Raw genomic sequence first — 27,464 nt, forward strand, 5'->3', positions numbered from 1 at the left:
CCTTAAGGTAGAAACGTTTATTCAAAGACATTTCCGCCTGAATATCAGATCTTTTAATTGAATATTTCCAGTTCCATCGGTGTACCAATCGTCTGATGAAGAAACTTCAAAACTGCTTGTAACGGGCATACCAGAAAATGTCACAGAGGAAATAATGGTAATGTTTTTCGAAAACGAAAAAAGACAAGGAGGTGGTAACGTGAACAATGTTATCATTGACAGAGAAAAACGAAGTGCTGTTGTTGAGTTTGAAGAGGGAAAAGGTAAAGCGTTTAGTGCATGTTTATCTAAAAGGCTTAAGAAATATTCTCATGTAGAAATGTGTGGTATAAAACCTTTATTTAATAATGAGTCTGCAAATGCACAGAGGATTGCTTTTAGGTCTCCGTGCTTCGTAGAGCATATCTATTATCAGTATGATTTCATTCCACTATTGTTTAAGAATAAAATCATTATCGTTTATGCCAACTATGGTATTAACAAACACTATATAAAGCTAAGACCTATTTGGCTAGCTGCTTACCACTAACCATCTTAGTATTTACATTCAAGTATACCAAAGATGAGTTTTCACTTTAAACCGGAATCGCCTATCCCGTCGTCCGTCCCGCAAGGGGCCTCCCGGTCGGGTGGCTCCTGGAGGGAAACCGGTACCCCACTGCTCGGACTGTCTGATATATTTTTAAATAAACAACAGAAGTCAATACTGATAATTCTAAACACAGATGGCAGTAGCGTACCTAGGATACAGTATTGGTCCACGAGCCATATACACTTAAATACATAACAATTATTATGTTTTCTAAGGGGAAAAATGCCAAAAAGTCATTTTGATTTTTTTTGCTCCTGTGACAATGAGCCATTTGAAAGACAGATATGAGCATTTTGACATATACAATGCTTCCAGGTCCGTAATGTTTTAAAGAAAATTTAGGGGGAAGACTTTGGTGCTAAAATGTGTGGGATTCATTCGGTTAGAGAAAACACTACCGTTTTACGCCGTTGCTCCCTCGCTGTGCGTAAACGGTTTGCAACTGGGCTTTGAAGTAAGATTTTTCTGAAATAGTATTCACTTGCCCAAAAGACGGCCAACCATTTGTAAAGAAATATCTTTTTTGAAAACGAATTGCGGACCTGGAAGCAGTCAAAATGCTCATATCTACCTTTCTAATGGCTCATTGTCACACGGGCAAGCAGTCTAGCTGAAAGAAAGCTCTTTATTAAAAGCTCAATGACTAACAACCGCCTAGTGGCTGTTACTTCACTTTAAAAGGGATACTTTAGGGCAACTTGGAATGAATTGTATTATTTTTGCTCTAATCAATATGTTGTTTACAAACCATACAGTATATACCACGTCCACTAGTATCCAGTGTTTTCCAGAGTCGTCATACCCCTACTATTTGCAAATCAACAAAATATTTGTGTTTTTTATACCTGACATATCCATCTCTTAATTAGGCAGCAGATGTGTGACTCAACTTAGCAATATCAAATGCGAGTCTTCAACTTTTCTCTTTTGAATGAGTATTGAAAATATCATGATTTGGACGGAAAACAATGCAACATTCAGATGTCGTGCAGGTCCGCTTTTAATTGTATGCAGTTCTCCGTTTTTTTTAAAGAAACGTGAGGATCAATAGTTATAGATAGAGGATCAAGAACTTAGGTTGCTAGCCATTATAATGTGCAATGCATGGATGATATATACCAAATTTTAACTACTTTTCCAAATTCAAAACACTAAAATTAGTCGAAAATTTTATTTAATTTCAGCTCTGGATAAGGTGCTTCAGAAAAGGCCAATTGTCATAATGGGAACGGAGATAAACGTTGAAGTATTTGGTAAGTGGCATAATTTATCTATTGAATGTTTGGTTTGTCGTTTTAGCTCGTAGGAATCAAAGGTTCAGGATGACCATTTAATATACATGACTGGTCCATCCTACGTCCAGCGTCCATGGTTATGAGTAAAACAAAACATCTTTCCTGAAATTTGGTCAGAATTTCACAAAATATCTCTAAATCGTTCAAACCTTCAAAGCTTGGCGATTTTAAGAAACTATATATCCCTAGATTCCTATATCCCAAACTAACTTAAGCGAATTAATAATACTAAATTTAAAATCACCCTAAATTTTTGTATCGGTGATAAGTTTATATATAAAGAAATGTAATTAAAATAAAGATACAACTACTTATCCACAGAGTAAGTTCAAATCTTGTTTTATATATATCATGTTCCCTTGATCAAGCACCAAAATACAAATGGTAGAGATTGACAGAAGCTAATTCATTATTGGTCCCCTACCAGCGTGTCACCGGATATGACACATGTTTGTTATCGTGTCCGTCCGTCAGTAAGTCCATCTGTCAGACTTTCAAAAAGCGCTAACTTCACATTTTAAATAAAATATATTTTTCAAGAACGTAAGTATTTTGATAGATAGCAAAATGGAAAGATGGAAAGTATGCCCCTTTATTGTAATGTTATGGCAGCAAATAGTTTTAAAAAATATATTTTAAAATAAGAAAACTTACGAAACTTTCGTTTATCTACTTCTTTATTATACAGTGAACAAATGTAAAATATCTATATGTAAATACCAATTCATTAAAAAAGAGCTGAAATGCTTAATACATTATTGTTGTGTTTTACCTCGCCCTGTTAGATGACAAGTGTCCTAAGACAACGCAAAACACCAGGATTGTAGTATCAGGTTTGCCAAGGGACATGTCGGTAGAGTTTCTGGCATTATTTTTTGAAAATGAGAAGAGGTTTGGTGGTGGTCCAGTGAAAAACGTGGTGATCGATGAAGGTACGAACAGTGCAACAGTCGAATTTGAAGAACCTAAAGGTAAGTAAAAAATGATCATATGCCTAGTAAAATTGCTTGGGCGGCGGGGTCCCATCAAGTTATTGCTTTTAAGGCATACTTCTTTTCTTAAATGGTCCACGTTTTAAAAGAAATCCATTTCATAAAAACCCCTAGTTGTCATGGCAATAGAAAAGATAAATTAAAAAAAAAACTTTTTGTCAGAAACTGCTTTTCCGATTAGGTTGGTACTAATTTATTTTATGTTGATTGGGAAACAAGTTCTAAAACACAGCCTCCGAGTAAAATTCCTGTAGCAGAGTATGTACGCCAGTTGCGCTTTTGATGCTGAGCCCAATGCAAGGGAGATACTAGTACCAATTTTTATGTCTTTAGTATGACGATGTCGATGATCGACCTCAAGACCTATCGGGGCGACAGCCTGATTTCAGTTTATATCATACATATATCATACAATTATTGTTCCTTTAATTATCTACTACAAACTATTGTGAAAATGTTTCTGATTCGTGGAAAAACAAGACCGCCAGAGGACGTGATCACTTTGCCCTATTTGTGCATTGCAAAAACTTCAAAATCCTCCTGACAGAATATCAAGTTTGGAAACAATTTCACATAAATGATACTAATATGACCCCTCTACAAATATTTTGGAAGTCTTCTGATTTGTAAAAGACATGACAGATGGCGGGATCACTTTTTCATGTATGTATTTCGTGGAAACTTTAATGTCTTCTTCAGAGACTGCTTGTTTGATTTGGAAACACTTTCTTTGGTGACCTTTTACTAATCTTAATTATTCCATTTCGTAAAAAGCTTAACAGCAAGTTTGCACTTTGTATATATGTATATAGCGGAAACTTCAAAAAACTTGTAAGTAACTCTTGGAGTACTCGCTATGAAGGAAATGTTAAACATAACATTTTCATCACGGCCGTCTTGCTTAAATTAAGTTTCTTAAATGGTTCTGCTTGATTACGTTTAGGTTCAACCAGAACTACAATATACCAAAGCCGTTTATTAACACAATATAATTAACTGTTTTATGGACTCTCACCAAAGTCTGTATTCAAGATTTACAAATGATTCCGTTTCATTGTCGTCTCTTTTTAGGATCATAACTGTCACAAATATGAATGTATGAATGTATGAATTCATGTCAAACAAAAACAAAAAATCCTAAACAAGTAAATTTCGAAAACACAGTTTAAAAACTTGTCCTTTTCGTGCTCCCCGAAAGGGCAGCATATCATGGCCGTCCGTCCGTCAGTCCGTCCGCCCGTCCGTCTGTCCATCCGTCCGTCCACCCCACAAGGCTTGTCCGAAGTATTTCTCAGCAACCACTTATTGACATTTGTGGAAACTTCATAGGAAGCTTTTGCGCAAATCATCTTTGTGTTTGGGTAAAATGATTTTCTCAAAGAGTTATTGCCTTTTAATTATTCAACAGTAGTATTTCAAGGCAACCACTTGTTGGAATTTAGTCAAACTCCATAGGAATCTTAACTACAAGGAGTTGCGCATACTATCTTCGTATTCTGGTCGGATGATTTTCAATGACTTATTACCCTTTGATTATACAACATAAGTAAACTTTAGTGCCATCACAATCAGGAGTATTTCTGAGCCAACATTGGCTAGAATTCACCGAAAATTCATAGAATGCTTCACTTTATGACAGGAAGCGCATATCTTCTTCATGTTCGGATGGAATATTTTTTCGGTGAGATATTTTACTTGATTATTCAACATAAATTAACTATATTTGCCCAGTCAGTGAATTCTACCTTTGTTCTTTAAATATGCTTTAATTATATTTCGGGGAGAATCCATCAGTTTTACTGATATTTTCGTATTTTCAGAAGGTTACAATATATCGTTTTGTTTCAAATACAAATGAAGTTGTTGAAATTATTATAAAATCAAAGGGAACAGAAAACCTTTATATATCTTTAAGGGAGTAATTTCTATAATATATATATACATTTCATTTAGGATTTTAACTAAGTAATGGGTAGTTTTGTCCCTTAGGTAAATCTCTAATAGCATAAAGGAAAACTGACTATGTTATCAAATGATGCTTAAATGTTCAAAGTCAGGTGATTGTCTTTAGGGTGGTCACCTTGACTTGAAATCTGAAATAACTGGACTCTCTGAAATAGCTCAGTCTATTAATGACTATGCTAAAAATGGTGTCGGAAAGATAATGCAGACCCGAACGCTCTTGCTGAATGGGAAAAGAATATTTTCAAAATCATAAAACTCGTGAAACATTTTATGAATCAAACCCTTCCTTATTACCTCCTAAACCCATGTTTTCACTTCGACGTTTTAAGAAAAGAAATCTTTATCTAAGTTACACACGAATTTTGTTTTAACTTTCTAGTTTATAAAATTCGGAAAATTAGATTTAGTCCTTATTTTAATCAGATACTTGTTAATGTGTTGAAAGGTTTATCAAAAGAGGATACGATGCGAAAATCGTGAAGCACAGTGCATGTTTGGTGATTGGTTCCTCTAAAGTTAATCGCTACGCTTTGCTATTTGATGGTGCGATGACTAACACATTGTACGACTCCTTGATGCTTTTCTCCTTAATCCTATATAAAACGGATAGAGGGAGTGGAATTTTGTCTTGAGGCTTTCTTATTCGTGCCCTTAAAAGTTAGTCTCTTGGTGCTATGACTTCAGACGAGTTGTTGAATACATTTGTTTAATTATACCTTAGATTTACCATTATTTGATGTTTAATGTCATATTATCTGGTATTTTTCACTAATGTTAGAGTCTTTCTCAGCGGGGAATGCTTTTATTTACATTGTGTTGTCTAACTTAGTGAAAATGGTGTACGTGCGAGGTTGAGATGCCCTAAACGCGTTTAAACCCCCGGTTTCCTTTGTATAGGTTACTGACCGTTCCAAGGAGGTGCCCCTATTTTTAACTTGTTTTCTATCTGTCTTGTACTTTGTGTTGCGTATGTGTCTTGTTTGTTGTTAGCGTTTCTTTCGTCTTTCTCCTCACTCCCCTATTGTCGCCCCCTCCCCCCTACTATTCCCTTTGCATTTGCGCTGCCTTGCTTTGGCATCCCCTCCCCTTTTACTATGAGTAAGTTATCATGCTCACCTTAATTTTGGCTGCCGGAATCCTAAGGCGGTTACCGATTGTTGTTTATCCTGCTTATGTGTGTGCGTTTGTGTGCTTGTGCGTCTGTGTGTCTTGGGAGGTGCCCTACTGTGTTGCAATATCTTACTTCTCTGTTTATCTATGTAAGTTAGTTATGTGCGTGCGTGCTTGCGTGCGTGCGTGTGTTAGTTCGTGTACATGTGCGTTTGTTTGTTTTTATACACGAGTGCCTGCGCTGATGTGGTTTACGTTGTAGAGTAACTGTGATAACGGAACTTGGCATTTCCTTTTTGATATTCATCCTTGTTTTACTTTCCCCTTCACCCCTCCCCCCTCCTTCCTTTCTACCCCTACCCCTTCCTCCCCGCTTTTTTTTCTATATTTCGCGTAAAATTAAAATGTAATTATGTTTTTTCCGTTACTAATTCTTTTTGTTGTGGGCCTACTTTGCAACTTTGCAAATTCTTGGCTCTGAGGCTGTGTTTGTGGTGCTCTGTTTTTCCTAGAAATCTACTCTTACCTATTATCTTTTGATTTTGTGTGCATACATGTATTGTTATGTGCGCATCCTTAACTGCAATGTCGTAAGTTTTCAGTTTCAAGAAGAATGCGTTCTCATGTTTCTAGTGTCAATAAACAAAACTAATGAAAAATACATGATCAGATTGTACTATATTAGTGTTTCTTTTTCATGACGCTATAGCTGTGACAAATGTACTGCAGAAACGGCCAGTTATTGTTCAAGGCACTGAAGTACAAATTTCTACATCTGGTGAGAACATTTGTTAAAACTTTCATCTACTTGTGTAATAATTTATTTTAATGGGTTATTTTATCTGCCATGACAAATAAATATTACCTTTAACATATACAGCACAAATACAAATACAAGAAGATACTTGAGTTATATATCAAAATAACATGCCATTCAATAAATCATCTCAATGGTTTTGCACAATTATGACAACCCTCAGCTTTACACGTTCTAGTACTCACTTGAACCAGATTATTTTTGCTTCAGTTTTATAATAAAATCTATGAAAAGGTCCTTTAGAAGGATACAACACACCATAGCAAAATAATAGATGATTTGGTTTGATTTAGTCTGTATATGACAAACAATGAAATGTGCCCCTCACGTCCACTGGCGCCAGACCAGAAAGAAAATGCCTCTGTACATGTTATACCCTACCCCTAGGTATTCTATAAGAACCATGGTCATGAAGGGTAAATTATACTAACCCGTTTCAATCGCGCATTTCATACCTAAAGCACGCAGTCCTGTAAATGTGTACTATGGATATCAAACAAGTGGTAATTTGTCTTCCTTTGTGTACCGGTCACATTTTTTCAGTATTTCTTATCTTACAAAAACAACGAGTAGTTTATAGTTTTTTCAACGTTAAACAAAAAACTTGCTTGACCTTCCCTGGTGAAGTTCCGTTCTAGATTACAAAACCATTCTGATTGGCTGTTGTGAAAATGTATGTAAATCGTCATTTTACTACACGTGTTCGGTAATATGTGAAAATGCAGCATAAATGTGCAAAATGAATAAAATAAACAGAACAGATGTAAACCAATGTATGATTTCAAATTAAAAATCATATACAAGATGAATTTCATTCTTCATTTCGAGTTTTAGTGTAAAATTGTGAATTTCTTTAATTCTGTTTTTGTTTGTTTACGTTTCGCCTAACATGTGCACACTGCCGTGACCTCTAGACCGAATGTTCATTAGGGAAGGTCACGCAAATTTTTTCTGTAACGTTGACGAAAGCATAAAATATGTTGACAATCTCAGCAATTTGGAATATTGAGACAATGTGACTGGTCCATGTTGGAAGATAAATTATCGCTTGTTTAATATACTAGGTACCCTTTTTTACCGAACTGCGCGTTTAAGTTGAGAAATGTACGATTGAAACGGGTTAGTATATTTTCCCGTTCATGACCATAGTTCTTATAGAATAACTAGGGGTAGGGTACAACATGTACAGAGGCATTTTCTTTCTGGTCTGGCGCCAGTGCTCACGTCCACAAGCATCGGCTTGAGCGAAATTCTATAATAGAACAAATGACCTGTCATGAACATTTACCATATTAGCAATAACTTGTACTTAAAAATAAACTGTTTCTTTTTTATTTCACAGTCAAGGAACCAGAGAGGAGTGAATCTACTAACGAAACACAATTAAAAGTGTCCGGATTGCCAGAAAACATTTCAAAAGAGTACCTGATTATGTTCTTCGAAAATGAACAAAGACAAGGGGGTGGAAATGTGAAATCAGTTGAAGTAAATGAAGACAAACACACAGCCATTATTGCATTTGAAGAAGAGAAAGGTATGTTTTAGTGTCTCAGCAGTGACTTTATTTGTCTTTAAGTGGATTCGAAAACTTTTCGTTGTCATCTGCGGTGTCTGTTGCCTATCTATTGATACCTTTAATAATTTAGCTTTCAGCGGCTTGGTGTAACTGTCTCATTTCTTCAAAAAATATTGTTCTACTATTATATCAAATATTTGTCGACTACATGAATATAAGTATCAGTTCAGTTTCAGTTCATATTGACAAATTTGGCTGTTGTAATAAGATATGTTAAATAACATTTTGTTAAACAGAATCAATGGTCATAGTATACAAGAGTCTACAATATTCCTCGTTGGTGAGATAACCAATACATGAACTGGTCCGATTCATAATCAAGAACGGTTAAAAAGTTCCAACTGCATAGAACAGAACCTGCTAAATAAAATTAAAAGCAAATGAATGATTGAAAAATAAACCTAGAATTTGGAAGTAGCTATATTAACGACAAACTGCACCAACAAGGGCTTTGTGTTCATGAATAACCTCCTTGTTACCGTAAAAATGTTAAAGCTTTATATCTGGTATTAAGCTTTATTCTTTATATCTTGAAATCGCTAGAAATAAAATCTTTTATTTCAGTTCTAATATGATGAACAAAAGTGACGTTACATGCTCAAAATCGCGATCCAGATTGCTGGGGCTCAAAAGTCCAAAATTACTCTAAGCATTTTAAAATGGTTACGATAAAACACATACATGTCATAAAGTACAAGCAAAGATTCGTATTGTTACATAATTTTATTTTAATTCGTATTTTAAGTTCAGTTTTTTTTTTTTTGGGGGGGGGGGGGGGGGTTGTTGTTGTTTTTTGCATTTTATGTCATGCAATTAATGTTTTTAATATGGTACCACCAGTATGCTGGCTCATGAGATACGTGTTAATGCTTTGGGATGAATAGAGCAGTCGATCAGCGAGCTGTCGTTCACATCGTCGAAAAATAAATTTGAAGTGACATGTTTCTAGATCAACATAAGAATGTTGCTTGCTGAAACATATAGCAATTAATATCAGCTATTGAAATTGAAAAAAAATGAAATATGAAAAATCTAATTTTGTCACTGTTTCGACTGACCAGTCGAGCATCCCTTAAATATTTTGGCAGAATCTTAATAATCGCTGCGATGTCGTGACAGGTGGGAGACTCCGTGGGACTAGCTTTTTGATATATGTCCCTTGCCCTGCTTCGTCGTGCCCTTAACGGTGTTTCTTTTGGTGCTCTGGCTTCTACAGAGTATATATGTTTAGGATTCTATGGGTTTTGATTTGTATAACTTTACATGAGAATATTTTGTGTTTTACGATGTGTTCCTATGGTTACTGTTTCATTTGTTAGGGATTCACCTGGCGGGGAGCAATTTTATTTACATTGTCTTGTCATATAGGAACACGGAAGGGCTTCATGAGTGAGGTTTGGCGCCAGTAAACTAGCTGTTTTGTTACTGACCCTTCCGTGGCGGTGTCCTACTGTGTTCGTTCTTCATGTATGTTTTTTGTGTATGTTTATCACGTCTTTGTCGTTAATGCGTTCGTTTGTGTCACTATGTCTATGTGCTCAGTTACTGTGTGCGTGAATAAAGTTGCACATACCCATATACTCTTGTGAATTGCTGTTTAGACGGTTGCGTTCTTTGAATGTGTCTGTTCCTGCTGGACTTTTGTCCTTGTTTTTTTATGTAATTGTGTAGGAGAATAGTGGCTGAGAATGCGATATGATATCATATGTGTTTCTTTTCTTGTTATATCAGCTGTTGAAACCGTACTACAGAAAAGGCCCATTGTGATCAAGAATAACGAAGTAGTCGTTAATGCAATTTGTAAGGGTAAGAGCGATTTTTTCCTTATCTTCTTCAAAGTATATTTCTCAAGTTCTGTTGATCAATCTAATCCTTGAACATAGAGCAAGTTGCGTCGTTAAGGATAATGAGTAAATAAATCATGATAACGTTTCTTTCAATGAAATAAACATGCGTAAATGTTAAACGTTATGATCAAAGGAAAACACGCTAAAGCGTTTCGACAAAATATGTTTTATCTTTCACAAAAATGTTCTTGTTCTCAATGTAACTTTGTACAGTTATTTAAGCTGTGATGACAATACAATGTCAGTCGCATGTTTTCTTAAATCCTTGACGTCACTTTTTAAAGAAGTATGATGTAAGCAATAGCAGAAACTGGTTGTTTTCCCGCTCCCGTTTAAAGAATAATTACACTGGAAATTAGAATAAACAGTTTCTAATGGACGTATAAAGATATACCAATCAATGTGTATAAACGTCATGCGAAAACTGCGACAGATATTTTGATGTTACTTTAAACTGCTAATGTTTAATTAATAACGAGAAAATACATTCAGTAGCATGGGAGTTTGAGTTAAATATCGTGATATGATCAAAAATGATTATGAAGTATGATTTCTAAATTCGTAGTACCCACTTCGAATGTCTGCTATTTATGTACCGCGTGTTCTGTTTGATATTTTCTTTTGTTTTAGATATAACAGCTATGCCCAAAGAATGTTCAAAAATAAAGGTTTCATGCTTGCCACTGGATGTAACAGAAGAATACCTTATCATGTTCTTTGAGAATGAAAGAAGATATGGTGGTGGACATGTAAAACATACTGAAATCGACCAAATTAATCACACTGCAGTTATTGAGTTTGAAGCGCAAGCAGGTAGATGGTTATTGGTCTGTACAAACACACTCACTGAAACAAAATGATTACTTAGTTGTAGGTAACGAGATGTGAACTAAACGATCACGTTTGTCATTACATCAAAGATAAAAGTTAAGGGAAAATTTGCCGAAGTAACAGAGCACCCTAAACACAGCCGCAGAGCCATGCATCGCAAAAAAAGGTCCTGTAACGGGAAAAAGAGTAGACAGGTTGCGTTGAAACCCGTACAACAAGTACAGTTTAATTATATGCAAAATACAAAAAAGGGGTTAAGGGGAAGATAAAAGGTTCGGGTTTGTTGGGAAGGTGGAGTATTGAAGAATATTCAACAGGGAAATCCACGTTCGTAAAACGCAGTCTCCTACACCGTAAATCACAGCAGCACAAACACGCACTTACACAAGACAAACACACATACACACACACACACACACACACACACACACACACAACTAACAGACACAGCTACACAACAGACAGCAAGAAAAAACAACACAGCTGGGCACCACCAAAGACACACACAAACGCACAACAAACAAGCAGGAACAAACTGCACAGTGGGGCACCGCCCAGGAATGGTGGGCACGATAACGCACTTATAGTAAAAGGCAAGGGGCGCAATTGCAAGGGAAAGCTCTAAATATTAGTGACACAAGATAATATAAAGTAAAACATATAAATAAGGAACTAAAATTACACCAATGTATTCTATGTTAATGTTATATATATTTGGTAAGAAAGAACAAACACAGAATACTCCATTCATACACTTTAATGATATTCCGTGGACTAAAACTAAAGAGTAGGGTCTTATATTTTCAGCTGTATACAGAGTACTTGAGAAAAGACCTATTGTGTTGTTAGGGCAGAAAGTAACCGTAGACATTTTTGGTAAGTGCAATATATACTATCTAGGGTGGTTCTAATACACTCCTAGAAATATTAAATTATATAATATATAAATATTAACTGTTTTAGATGTGAAGAAGCAATGAAATATTAAGTTAAAAAAATAACTTTTATACTCTTCTTGATTAGTTCGTAATGCGAAAAATTGAGTAACGTTCTACAAATATAAGCAGAAACGTTTTATTTAATTTGTTAAATACACTCAACAAAATTCCTAATCGGTCAGTTTTTATTGTATTACTTTTTTGTTAATAATGCAAGTATTTACACGAAATTTCACATACCGACATTTAAATAGGTACTGCAGCTAATTATTGATTTATTTTTGACCGACTCACCGCCAAAGTAACCGCTTTAGGCGTTTTAGCCAATTTAGCATATTTTGCACGTGCATGGCATGTGCACTAATATGCACGTATTAATGGACACTTTTGGCATTACTGACGAAAGTCCTACTAGAAAAACACATATCATCGTTACATTGACACAAGAGCAACGCGCCTGGGCTGTCGGAATTATACAACAAAATTCAAAATCGGTCATTTCAATGAATTGTAATTTTGTTAAATTTCGAAGAAAGAGCGCGGATGGTAGATAACCAACGAGTGAAGGTTCTTGTAAACGGAAATAAGATTACAAATGGAAATAACCATCAAAGTAACAGATACAAACAAATAACATCAAAATTCTATTGAAATTGTAAAAACAATAACGCACGTCCCGTAAATGTGTCCCAGCTAGCAACGTTCCGACAGCTCGATCCCATTGCTATTGTGTCAATTTCACCATAATATATGTTTTTCTAGTTGGACTTTCGTCAGTAATGCCAAAATTGTAAAAGAACACGTGCATGTTGGTGCACATGCACTGCACGTGCAAAATATCCAATATTAGGCAAAACGCCTAATGCGGTTACTTTGACCAAGAGTCAACAAAAATAAATTAATAATTAGCTGCAGTACCTATTCAAATGTCGGCATGTGAAATTTCGTGTAAACACCAGCATTATTGACAAAATAGTAATACAAATATAAACTGACCGGTTAGGAATTTTGTTGAGTGTACTTACGCGCTCTATTTAAGACGAAGTTAAAGAACCTACTATGATGCTGGTTGGCGAATTACCGGATGATGCTACGGACGATTTCTTGGTCATGTTTTTCGAAAATGAGAGACGGCAAGGGGGTGGCAAGGTGAAAACAGTAGAAATTAATTTCAGCAAAAGTCACGCTATCATTGAATTTGATACGTCTGATTGTAAGTATACAGGTGCTTTATATTATTTGACTATACAACCTATATATTAAGTTATTTGAAAAACAAACGTAGTGTAATAAAATGAATCATGTGGAAAACATCAGTACCATTTATGTTCCTATTAAGAATCAATACCAGAAATATAAGCTTGACACTTAAATAAGAGCTGATGTTTATAATACGTACGTGATACTCCTAATACGAAAAGTATTCCTAAATGTTTTCATGAAATACGAGAAGATTATTGAATTTTGAAATAGGTCATAAAATTAATACAAATTACAGTAACAATGACAGCGGTATCTTGAAGCTGCTGCAATAAGCAAGACAAACATTTACAACAGGATGTATACACCTCAAGATACCGAGAAAATTATTCCGTAACTATATTTCTTTTTGACAGCTTTGAAGAAAGTTCTTGAAAAACGACCAATATTGATATCGGGGAAGAAATGTGAGATATCTGTCTTTAACGGAAGTGATACTATCGAAGTAAGAGGTGTCGACAAATCAACAGAAAAACAATTATTACAATACTTTGAAAATACATCATTGTCCGGGGGAGAGACAGTTCAATACATTCGTGTAGACAAAGATAAAAGAGTTACTTTTGTTTCCTTCCTGAGGCCCGAAGGTAAATACTTGTGATGTCTTGTTTATTTTCAGCTTACTGCCTTTGCACAGAGTACACGGAGAGCTATCGGGATCCCATAACATATTTCTAATGAAATACCTAGCGTTTTAAGATTTAACAGAAAATTCAAAACCCTTCGACACCTGAGAATGTGGTCATTTTTCAATTTATATACAGCTGGAAATTTAAGTAAATTCTTTGAAACTGCTTGTCAGAACCTGCTTGTCCGATTAAAATTATTTCTTGAATGATCCTACCACGGCTGTTCACATTTTTCTGATTCAAGAGCATAAACGCCACACCTGAAGAATACCAAGCATCTGGTATAATTTTTAGATAATTTCGGTATGTTCCTTGGATGACCATTTACCAAGAACGTTTAAAGTCTTCTTATTTGTCAAAAAGCATGAACTACAATTTATCATCCAAATACAATAGCCGGATTTTAAAACATGTTTACGGACATTTTCCTTTTGATTACAAATAATTACATTTCATACAGCAAATTTGATTGTCAGAAAATGGTTGCAGTGCACTAATTGTCAGTTTTTCACTATGAAAAACTGCAAACTCTTTATTTGAGCCTGCAGTACAGTCTTCAAAGTAATATGGCAGAACTATTCTTGGCTGACATTCTCTTACTAAACCTGTAACCTGTTTCCTCTGTGAAACTTAGGTGTTTGATCAAGAGTCATATGTTTTGCATGCATGTTTCAAATAGGTTCTGCCGTCTTTTTTTAATTATTATAGTTGCATTTTTGATGTCAAGTAGTTGATCAATTATGAGGTTAGAACCGTGATTAATCCCATTTATTGAAAAAGGAAAACGGACAATACCGAACATAAATGTGTTTGGATTGTATGCAACATATTCATTGAAAATGCTGAAAATGAGGAGGCATGTCTCGAGGTTACTCTGTTTGTTATCGAAAATGTAAGCAATGTCATTCACTCGGACAGATAAAAGATGTTTGACTTATATTTGACAAGCTTGGATTTCCAGGATTGTGGCAGTATTGTTTATAACATTTATTCATTGTTTTCAGTGGTGAAACGTGTTTGCGAGCGGAGAAATCACAACCTGAATCAACGTGCGCTGATTGTTAATACTTACATATCGACCAGTAAATCCGACGAATTTAAACAACCATCCGAAAAAGAAATTATTTACTCTCGTGATCAAGGTAAACCTAAGTAATTTATCAACAAAGTAATTTTAATATACATATGTTAATTTTAGTTTTATTACCTGTAACATTATCTTGCACTTTTGAGTTTCAGCTATATCGCAATTTTGTGAACGCAGACTGTTTGCATTTTTATAACAAGATTAATTTAAGTAAGATTTTTGAATTAGTTGTTATACTGATGTTGCAGTCTGTATGCATGATACCAAGGTGTAAGTATGATTTGTAATAAATCACTAGAGTTTTGTCACGTGACCTCTAAGGGGGTCAGAAAACGAACAAGACCTTTAACGATATAATTGATAGTAATCAATTTTAGCTCAGCTCATTATGAAGTTCAGTTCCGTTATATGTATGCACACAAAAATACAATGCCAAAATGCAAAAAAAAAAAATCATAACGCAGGCTAAACTAATACAAATCGTACAGTGGGCTATCCCAACATGTTCCAAAGTTACAAGACAATGTAAATACGTTATTCCCGTTAGGTAATTCCCGAACGTACGTAAAGGCAATAAATGGTATGAAAAAGTAAAACACATTGCAATATTTACAGTAGAAATTCGTTGCCTTAGATGAAAAATAGTTCATTTCAGTGTAAAACGATGATCACTTTTGATGCTGGGTTATGTTGAGATATAAATCTGACGTCAGAAGTCCGTTTTGTTGGCGGCCAACAATAATTATTGTTTGATAACAACCATTACTCGTAAAATGAATCGTACTGATGTTTCGTTGGTACGAAAATTCTTCTATGAGATTTATTCCATAGACCGTGATAGATTAATTGCATTTGTTGTTATTTTATGTAATTTTAGTTAGTATACTGCTATATATGCAGATCAATTTGATAAAGGTATAGACTTTATGAAGCATCTTAATATGACTAGCAATGCTTAAATCATCACAAGGATATTCTGTTGACATAAAATCATATTTTACTCGTAATTTCAGCACAAGGTTCACTAAACTCTTTTTCTGATGAAAATACACAAATCCAATCTGAACGGAAGTTGACAGAAGACAAATTACAAGAGCACGATGGTCCAGATACAACAGGTTTGTATTTTATGCTCCACGGAGGGGAGGGGGGTGGGAGTGCCAAAAGTCGCCAACTTGTCCGTCCGTTCTTCTGTCTGTCCTTTCGTCAAACTTCTTGTCCGGAGCGTTACTCAAAAGGTATTGAGAGTACTATGTTGTAAATTCACACAATGATAGAGCTTATACGAAGGAAGTATAGTGGTAAGGAACTGTAATTCTAGATGGTCCCAACGGATTGATTTGATACTTTATATATTGATAGAGGTCGGTGAGAGAAAGTGCAGTTAAATAACCATAACTCTAGTTGACCCCACTTTTAAAGTATTAACCCTTATGTGAAAAAAATTTGACCAGAGAATAATTTAAAGCTATGAAAAGGAATGACTTGATACTTCACACAAATATAGAGGTCAACAAAAGAAAGCACAGTAACCAGAACCTATAAACTCTAGCTGAACCCATTTTTGAACTATTACCATTTTGTTAAAAGCTTGTCCGGTGCCTAAGTCCAAAATCATGTAAGTGATTGAATTGATACTTTACATATACATAGAGGTCATTTAGAGGAAGTGCAATGTAGAAAAACCATAGCTCTAGCTGGCCAATTCTTTTAATTATCTCCCCTTATGTGGAAAATGTTTGTCCGGGGCATTTGAGGGATTCAGGTAATACATTACATAATGATAGAAATCAGTGAGAGGGAGTGCAGAGTCAAAGACTAACAACTATAGCTTACCTGGTTGTAGAATTATTTCCCTTTATGTATGAAAACATTTCCGGTGTATTACTTGAAATATATATAAATGATTAAGTCAATACTTTATACATTTATAGAGGTCATTGAGAGGAAGTACACTATCTAAGTACCATAACTTTAGCTGGTCTCATTTTAAATTACCTCCCTGTGTGTTAAAAATTTGTCCAGAACTTCTTTCCTTAACTATAAGAGATACTTCCTTCAAACTTGAAACTCTTATAGAACACAATGAGGAGAGGAGGAGGGATACAACACATATGAACAATAGCTCTAGCTTACCCTATTTTTATCATCTCCCTTATGTATAAAAGATTGTCCGGGTAATAACTTGAAAACTATATAAAGGATTGACTTTATACTAAACACATTTGTTAAGTTTTGAAAAGACGTGCAGTACTCTACATGACCCTGTTTTTGAATTAGCCTTTTTTATGTATTACCGATTGCCTTGTCTTTAACTGAAATACACAATCAAATTTTTATGTTGTTTGATAATGTTGATAGTTCGAAAGCAAGAACTGATAATTTGATGTGGTTATATCTTATCTCAGAATACATTTCAATTTTTAATAATTTGCTAAAAGCTCGGCAGTAGTCTGAAGTTGGCACTACAAACATTTTACATAATAATAATAATAATAATAAAGATAGCAAACATAAAATATAACGATGCTTGTAATACATATAATCACAGTAATTTACATGTTACATAATCTACTTGACCTTGCCTTTTGTTTAACAAATATGCATTTCATTTCTTAGAATGAGGTTATTTACATAATATTATCCTGACAGCGAGCTCGACACTGTTACTAATTATTCAACAATATAATGTCGGAATAACTTACAGATTCTTTCATCTCCGGTAAATATTCTTTTAATCTGTACGAATTAGAACAACGTGTAAAGTGAGGAATATTTTATTTTATTTTATACCTATATCATTTATATACGAGGGTTGTCCAAGAAAATTGCGCACTTTTTTTATTATTTCGAAAATAAGCGACGCATCAAATAATTATTTTAACTGATGCTGTTTCAATGCATACTCACAAGGACCTTAGAGTTTAAAATTAAATATCTGTCATACTATTTGAGTATTTTATAAGTAATGGACGGCAGTCAGTGCTAGTCGGCGCACTCTTAATTTTCTACACTTGGAAAAAAAAGGAAACTTTGTAGTAATTGGAAACTGTATGAATTTGTCTAGAATTTGCCAGGGTGTGTGTGACAGTCGGTCTCCTTGGTCTCTGAAAATATTCTGGGACAGGAATAGCTACTAATGAATGGACAATTTTGTAAAACATTATTAATTTTGCATCAGTTCGTCTGTTCTCCAAAGATCTTAAACCGAGAGAAGTTTGCATACCTGAGACACTGTCATAAGCGGAATAGTTGTATATCCATCTGACTGCCCTTCTTTGTACCATTTCTATTTTATTGATATAAGCTTTAGTATAGGGTGACCAGATGGTGGATAATCATACGGTAGAATAAGGCCTGACAAGAGTTTTATATGCTAATTCTTTAATCTTCTTGTTTTTAGCTTGGATGTTACGTTTTATGAAACCAAGTGTTCTGTTTGCTGTTGTGCAGATTGTTTTTTAATATGAGTGTTAAAGGAGGGTCGTTTGTTAGGTCTACACCAAGGTATTTAGTCTCAAGGATCTGGCCATGCAATATATAATCATGTTGTATTGTATGTTTGTTTCGTGAGATGTTAAAAACCTGGCATTTGGGTTGAAGTGCATTTCCCATTTACTAAGATCTTGCTGTAACTTATTGCAATCAGTTGTATTATTGATAGCGAGATAGACAGCTGTGTCATCTGCAAAAATTCCGACCTGGGATTTTACAAAATCAAGTAAGTCGTTAATATATAGAAGAAAGGGGAGAGGTCCCAGGACATACCTTTGAGGCACACCAGATGTCACAGGAACTTCAACAGATTCCTCGAGAACAACCACCTGGGTTCTGCCTATTAAGAAATAGCAAATCCAGTCAAGAGTGCAGCCTCTGATAACATGCTCATGAGGTTTGAAAAGCAGTTTAGTGTGACTAACTTTATCAAAAGCGTTGCTAAAATCAAGGAGTATAAGGTCTAACTGCTGGCTTACAACAAGGGTTCTGGCTAGGTCATCAACCTCTTATATGACTTGCGTTTCACATGAGCGGCGCTCTCTGAATCCATGTTGCATTTCATACAGAATGTGCTACTTGGTAAAATGGGAGGAAATATTAATTTGATGCAATAATGTGTTCTGTTAGTTTACAAAAAATACAGGTTAATGTGATAAGACTATAGTTGGATGGATCACTCTGGGTCCTTTCTTGTATAGAGAGGCGACATTTCCTTTTTACCAATCTGAAGGCAAAGTACCCGAGTCAAGAGATTTTTGGATAAGTATTTTAAGGATAAGTGCAATTACTTTCAAAATTGCGTCACTAGTTTTACGTAAGTGATGTCAAAGACCTGAAACGCAACATAATTGCGCGCCGCACGTAGCCGTTAACGACGATATAAATTTTAATCCTGTGAAATGTTTTTTGGGTAAGTTACCTGAATTTAAAAGGAAGCCACTCTTTTTTTTGTTTGTAGTGGAAAAATTGAGCGTGCGCCGACTAGCACTGACTGACGTTCGTTATTTAAAAAATTCTCAAATAGACAGATATTTAATTGTAAACTCTGTAGTCGTGTAAAAATAAAAAAAAATAATAATTATTTGATGCGTCGCTTATTTTCGAAATGATAAAAAATGTTCGCGATTTTCTGGGACAACCCTCGTAAATTCTGTCAAAAATTCGGATTGTATTTCACAAGTTAATATGACCTTTGCAAAAAAAAACACGTATTGTATGCGCCGGACTACTTTAATTGAATATGCATGAGCTGACACAGTGAAATATAAATAGTGCAAAACATCACTCATTTCATTTTAACATCAACAAACATTTAAGATTTTGTTCGATTACAAATAAGCAAACAAAAAAGTGGAGGTATCGATTAAAGGTCATTACAAAAGTAGCTAGATCTGGGATTTTTTATTCGGCTCTCGTGGATCTCACGGATCACAATCGGCGCTTGTGCGCTTGGAGAGATCAGATCTTGCAAAATCCACCCGAGGCAAATAATGCACCCCAGATTGAGCTACTATTATAATAACCCTATTATATGTTGTGATAAATGTCGTATCGACTCAAAGAAATGTAGCTTAACATAATATGTATGTAAGTGGTAAGTTATAATTAAACGTACGCAAAGTAGTGAAAAAGCGAAAATTGGATAATGTTGCCTTGTGATTTGGCATCCATGTAATAATTTACTCTATTTTTGATCACATGAGAAGAAATATTAACATCCAGTCATGTTTTGCAGCAGGAATAATATGTGAATAGTTCTTACTTGTTCGTAGGATGATGTAGAAAATGCCTTTAATGGCAAGAAACTCTGAAACACTGGTAATTACGTGTTTGATTGATTAGTAGTGTTTTATAGTTTAATTAATAAGCGTCACAATCGCGTTGAATTGCTGCAATTGTCTACTCTAGATCTTAATTTCAGCACAAGGTCCATTAAACATTGTATCTGAAGAAAATACCCAAATCCTATCTCAACAACAGTCGACAGAAGGCAATTTACTGTTCTTTTTCCTAAAACCTGCTGTATTAAGATTAAAAGCATAAGGAGACATACCCATCCACTATAGTATTTCAAACTTGGTGTTTATCATACATCACAATATTCTTTTATCCACTGCACTGACTTCGAGTTTATGAGATGTGAAAATGGTCTTAAGCTATTGCACTTTATCTAACACCAACGTGTACGAGACATAATTTTGATATCAATATTCTAATATTATTTTACTTTGCACAAATATTACAAGTATCAAAACATAGCGAGTGCAGTATACAGAGTCCGCCATTCTATCTTCTAGGTCAAGATCAGGAAATGTCAAATAGGTCTTTTTATAATGCGTTTTCTTGTCCGGACCTTTGCTTCCCCTTAATCTGAATTTATTTCTAACTTTTTATCAATATATCACATGAGTGTGACTTTTAAACGAAACACTCTGCATCCGACAATCCATGACTTTCCAACTTGTCTGGGCTATAACCTAGTAACTCTTCGATATTGTATTCAAAGCTGACACATGTACTCACTATATAGAACATTGCAGAATGACATGCAAAGTATTCGTCAGCCTTTTTCCAAGGTCAGTGTCAAAAGAGATCAAACGTCATGAGATACTGCATTTTATTGTCCGAGCTTCCAAACTTGATATGATACATGTACTATTATACTTGTGATTCGCACTGTGTAGCAACCGTTTCTCTGTCTCCGATATCTATGTTAGAAGTCCGAAGGGTCTTAAGAATTGCACTTTTCCTGACACCAATTTGTCCGGGTAAGAACATCGTATCCTCTATTCTGATTCTGTTTTTAAGGAAAAAGCCACTTTGATCTAATGTTCATTATGTCTTTAAGTTCCAGTCAGTCGTTTAAATGCATTGAAAGAATTTTCAAACATTGCGCGCCTCATGAGATCCGACCTGGCAAATATCTACTCGAGCCGAATACATCATCCCAGATCGAGCTACTATTATAATAACCCTATTTTATGTTAATCTTAACCTTTTTATGTAAAGTTCTATTTGAAATAATGAATGTTGCTTTCTGGTGTATGTTTGTAGTACTTCAGGTTTATCAGTTCTTAAATTATGATAGTGAATAATGTTGCAATAATCATTTCTATTATGTGTTAACATTAATGCAAGTTTTCATCCAATTTAGAAATCTAACGGCTTGGAAAAATTTCAATATATCTTAATTATACTAATGTTGCGACATTCACAGTTTTTGCCTAGAGGTCATTCAAGCATGTCATATATGTAATGTTGGTAATACATAATAGATTGAACATGATAATATGGTACGTGTATTTATCTGATATCTGATATGTGTTTTATCATTTTAGGGTAATGAATCTCTAATTAAAGGGACCACCATTCCGATGAATGTGTCAGCATGAATGGTGTTAGGGTAGAATTTTGAATGAACATTAACCAAAATTTAAACGTAATAAATTGCTTAATTACAACGCAATAAATTGCTTTATAAAAGAAATTCTTTTGTGGGTATACACATCGTTCTGTCCAAAGCAAAGTTATGAAATGACATTATATCTAAATAGACATTATGTACGAGATTTAAATATTTCAGATTGTTTGAGATTGAAACAAGTACTAGAAAAACTTGGACTAGCAGATAAATATCCTAGCAAAATATCGATAAGGGATGTAATAGCTGTTGATCCAGAGGAAGCAAACGATCAAGAAAAGCAAGTACATTTATCAGACATTCCAAAAATAATACTTAGGAGACTGATATCTGCACACAGCGATGCAAGAGACATAACAACCACAAACGGCACTCACATTGGGAACGAAAATGACTTTGCTGGTACAGTGTCCTTCCTTAGTGCGGTACCAGACGAAAGCGAGGATTTAAGTCCTATTGATATTTTTTCTGTTGTTTTTCAATGCTGTGATCCTTTTATGAAGCAAGTATTTTTCCAGAAATTATATCTCTGTAAAATGGCCGTACCATTTTTATATCAAAGCTGGGCCACAGAAGTAAAAACACCAGTGGTATCTGTCTGGCCTCTCCGCTATCTCGCAATTGAGAATAAAATGAAATCCTCCGTAAGCCAGTTTAGTAGTAAAGAGGTAGATATGCTAGAGCTATCGTCCAAAGTTTTAGCTTTTGCACGCTTTGGTCGCCCCCGCTGTTCAAAATCAAAATTTTTAAATAGTTTACTATCAAGCAATGGTTGCAAAACTTTTTTTAACATTGACTGTCCTTCTGGAATGACGCCAAGATACATTAGTAATGGACAAATTGAAATGTTTTGGTTACCGACGATTGGGGATAAAAACGACAAATTCCAAGATGCAGTGACATTTCTTAACATGCGCGGGGACTTAAATAAACATTATGCTTCCAATGTCTGTGATTTTACGGCGAAATTAGCAGATGCAGTGGCAATAGTAATTGATCTGTACTCTATTCGAAAAGAAAAAGATGTGATAAAACATTATTTAATACAGTTTGCATCCGTCATACTGATAATTGCAAATCCTCTTAATCAAGAAGACGTATTAATAGTTCAGGACTTTGAAAGAAATGTCAAAGCGTCAAGAAATGACATCAGTCTTCGAGTTCTGAGTACACACAGGGGTACAATCGAGCAGAATGTGGTTGACATGGTTTCAATGCTCTCTAAACATATCATCAGTCAACTGAAATCAAGCACATGTAGATCACTTCAGCAACGTTTATCAGAAGCATTGAAAGACAGTGTAAGTGTTAGAACTGACGAAGAAGAAGCAGACTGTCAGTACGGGAAAAATGAAGCAGAAACATTGATGAAACGAATGAAAATGGACGGCGAACCACGGGTCTGGAAGCAAGTTCTTACCCCTGTACACTGTAAATATTCCAAAGAATTAGGTCAGTTGAAGAAGAAACGTGAGAGGGAAAAAGGTCTCGCTGAAGGGGAAAATATAGAACGCAAAATGAGGGATATCAGAAAAATACAAACAAAGTCAATTACTAACACAGTAAAATATTTCATAAATATTCTCACAAATGACCCTGAATCATGTATTAAGCTCAAATTAGTTTTAGGATGGTTGCATTTCTTTATTGAAAGGGAGAAAAGAAAAATATTACCGCAGCTGATGTATAAGAATCGTCGTGCTTGGGAACAACTTGAAGCTTTAAAGAGTAGCAAAGAAACAGAAGCAGCAGATGACGTTGAAAAACAAGAAAACCTCATAACAGACTTAGAAGGAGCAATTGATGACGCTTCTTTCTCAGTAGAACACTTTTTTCGTGAAATAGGACACATATATGAGGCTGTTCTGGAATTAGAAATTAATGCTTCTGATGTTGGGTTGCCAGAAATAGACAAAATAGCATATGTAGTTGGTCGACTCGTAGCAGATGGTCATCAGCTGCAACTTATTGATGGAGAAAGCTTTTACATGCCATTTCGATGGACGCAAAAAGTATTGCAGCATGTGAATGAGGTTATTAAATCTGGAAAAGTAATGACACTGAGTGTTCTTGGTGTACAAAGTTCTGGAAAGTCGACATTGTTGAATACAATGTTTGGTTCCCAATTTTCTACACGAACTGGCCGATGCACAAGAGGAATTCATGTACAGCTTGTTCCGGCAATCACAGGAAAATATAGTTCTGCTGCCACCCCATTTGATTATGTGCTTGTTGTTGATACAGAAGGACTATTACCTGAGTTAAGTCACATCCAACATGAACACGACAATGAATTGGCTACAGTAATTACTGGCCTTGGCGACATTACAATGCTGAATATCATGGGTGAAAATACAAGTGAAATAAGAGATATATTACAAGTTATAGTTCATGCCTTTCTTAGGCTAAAAATGACGAATCGAAATCTCGATATCAGAAAGAGTTGCACACTAATTCATCAAAATGTGACTGATACATCTGCTTCTGAAAATAGGATATGCGTCTTACGTAAGATAATGCAAACACTAGATGCAATGACGGAAGAATCAGCTAAAAGTGAGGGTATTCTTGACATTACTACTTTTAATCAAGTAATTGAATTTGACATTAATACTCAAGTTTGGTATCTTAAAAGTCTTTGGCAAGGTAATCCGCCGATGGCAAGAGTAAACACTGAATATAGTGAGCGGGTAGTCGATATGAAATGCAGAATCCTCCAAAAAGCTTTAAATATGGAAAATAAGTCATACAAATCTATAACTGATATCCTTGAACAAGCACATAACCTTTGGAAGGGAGTTTTGAATGAGGATTTTGTATTCTCATTCAGAAATAGTTTAGAAATAAGAGCCTACATGGAGATGGAAAAGTTTGTTCAGAATCATCTCTGGCAGTTAGAAAGTTTCATACGTGAAAAACTGATTGAAAAGTCACAAAGCAAGTTTTCAGACTGCGATCAAAAAGACAAACTGCGAAATATTGCAGATGATATTATTACCGATTTGAAAGACTTATTGTCTGATGAGAAAATAAGAAAGGAAAAGGACATCATTACATACTTTGAAGTAGATAAATATAAAGATATAATAATTCAATGGAAAACCACACAACAATGTCGATTAGACACATTATGCAGTAAGCTGGAAAGAACAATTAAAGACCAAGTAGAAAGAATATGCATTAAAAGATCTGTTGAAATACTAACAGTATCAAGTCATAAAAAACATGAAGAAGAACTTCGAATAAAGTCAATGGAGGTAGCAAATAGATATAAAGGAACAAAACTAACCCAAGCACAGAAAGACGAGCTTTTCGCTGAAATTTGGAACTCCTTCATCAATAAGGTAGATACCAATGGCAGTTCCACAGATGCAAAGAGGAAGTCAATGAAAATTATATTCATCGACTGCCTGAAACATTTGTTTCAAAAGAACAGTGCAGTCCTTAAGGCAAGTTTACAAACTAGCTTACAGCTGACGCCATTGCAAAACTTAGACAAGTTGGCAGGCTCATTTGGAAAGACGGGAGTTGATGAGAATGATATAAGTTTGTCAGTGTTACAAAATGTACGTATTTTGTTCAAGATGACTGATGTTATGGCACATATCAACACTAGGGTAAACCAAATATTTACAAATTTTGACGAAAAAATCAAACAAATATGTCAGGTCAATGATGAAATTACAGAGATGAATGTGAATGAGTTATTTCATGATCTTCACAAGAGCATACATGATATATTGACTGACAAGAGAAAATACGATTTCAAACCAACATTTAAAGTTAAAATATACATACATGTAAGTAGATATGCACATCCTATATTTGAAAAGCATAATGAAGATTACTTCAAAACCCAAGGTGTTGCTGTTCGTCTTGAGCAATACAAAGAACAGCAAAAAATAAGATTTGAAGCATATTTAAGTAATCGTGCCTTAGAAGATATCGTGGCACATCAGCAATGTCATTAAGGTGTTTGCATATGAATGGACTTTCGAAAATTTACCAAATAAAGTGACTGATGACTTGCATAGTTATCTGCCTTCTGTTAAGAATAGGGTAATCATTGAAATATGCAATACCCTAATGGTATATGACAATTTCAAAGAATTTCTTTTGCATTTGCTTTCACCAAATAATTACGCTTGTCATTGGATAGACGAAAGAGCGACTAGTCGCCTTTTTGATAAAGAATCAGATGCATATTTTCAAATTGCTAAAACTTCAGTTATTGGTGTTTTTAGGAAGGCCGAGAATTGCTTAGGAAAACTGAAGGACAAATTTTGTGATAAACGGTCTCCAACTATAGACGAATGACTCAATGAATTTATTTTTCTATCAAAAGCTGGAGATTGACAACTATCAATACCAGTGGAAAGTTTTGGAAACGTAAGAAAAGAAGTAAATGTTATTGAAAATATAGAATATCTTACAGATGTTATAATAGCAAATATGTTAGAATCAAAAGAAAAAGTTATCAACGAGTTTAGGACGCATAAAAAAGACGATGTGATGTGGGCTACTACTAACCCAATACAAAGAATTTCAAAAGAAAATCTGGGGTTGTCCTGCACAATGTCCATTTTGTGGAGAACTATGTGCTAAGAATGAAGATCATAAAGGCGATGAACACTACAGCATACAACATAGGCCGTCTTGTTGCCGGGGTATAAGGATTGTATCAACGCAAAAGGCATGCATAGAAACATGTGGTTTTGATATTAATGAGCCATGTCAAGCAAACACACATTCTTATAGACGGTACAAACAATATTTCCCAAACTGGGATATTCCTTAAAGTTCTAACATGGAAGATTCTTCAAAATTTTAGATGCGGTTTGTTGCAACATATTCAACAAAGCTGTGTGATACTTAGGAATACAAACTCGATCATTTGCCATCGTCTTAGAAAATCACAAAGGAGCAAGCCAAGGAGAGTCTGACAAAGACATATTCCGCCTAAAAACGATTTTATCTTGCCGACTACCTTTTACATCCTCGCTGTACTGATTGATAAATTTTTATATTAATAAAGCTACTAACAGTTACAACACAGACTGGAATCCTGAAATCTCTGGTTTTCATGCTTTGATTATAGTTGATTAACACCAGCCATAAAATACAAAATGAACTGTATTTGGACAGAATTACAAAACACAGAAGCTCATTTATACAGGTTATGAACACGTTTTGAAAAACTTTTACGTTCCATCCTTTCGAAAAAATCATCAGATTATGGCGATGTCAGAAATGTCTTAAAACTTCGTCTTTAGTCCCGTTTCCTGTTAATTCCTTTATCTTGCAGGTAGATTAAATGATCCTACAACAAACTGCTGTCTTACAAATGTGTTAATTCCTTTATTTTTCAATTATTTAACTGTTTCACTAAAACAACATTTCAACCTGTCAATTGCGGCCGTACAGAGTTACTGTTCTTCTATATAATTTCCACTAACTTCACGAACCTAAATTTGATAGGAAAAATGAGAGCGGCAAGAAAACACTAAATATTTTTATCTCGGAAATGATATATATAGCTTGGTCTTATAATCTGACTTGTTATACCCATTATGGGATCTGGTCAGTTCAAGAAAGGAACCAAGATC

At 34.9% G+C, this 27,464-nt stretch overlaps 1 protein-coding gene across 1 annotated transcript; it reads left to right on the plus strand.

The window, feature by feature from the left end:
• On the plus strand, positions 1-27,458 carry LOC128551914 (interferon-induced very large GTPase 1-like). Its single transcript, XM_053532869.1, has 13 exons — positions 1-263; positions 1,777-1,845; positions 2,673-2,858; positions 6,664-6,732; positions 8,114-8,305; positions 10,079-10,153; positions 10,825-11,007; positions 11,833-11,901; positions 13,003-13,176; positions 13,580-13,810; positions 14,857-14,994; positions 15,953-16,057; positions 22,021-27,458. Exons 1-13 carry the CDS (start codon positions 155-157, stop codon positions 25,827-25,829), a joined length of 5,409 nt encoding a protein of 1,802 aa, XP_053388844.1. The 5' UTR covers positions 1-154; the 3' UTR covers positions 25,830-27,458.
• The last annotated feature ends 6 nt before the right edge of the window (positions 27,459-27,464 follow it).

Source organism: Mercenaria mercenaria, unplaced genomic scaffold (genome assembly GCF_021730395.1).
Source record: "Mercenaria mercenaria strain notata unplaced genomic scaffold, MADL_Memer_1 contig_1829, whole genome shotgun sequence".
Classification (NCBI taxonomy): Eukaryota; Metazoa; Mollusca; class Bivalvia; order Venerida; family Veneridae; genus Mercenaria; species Mercenaria mercenaria.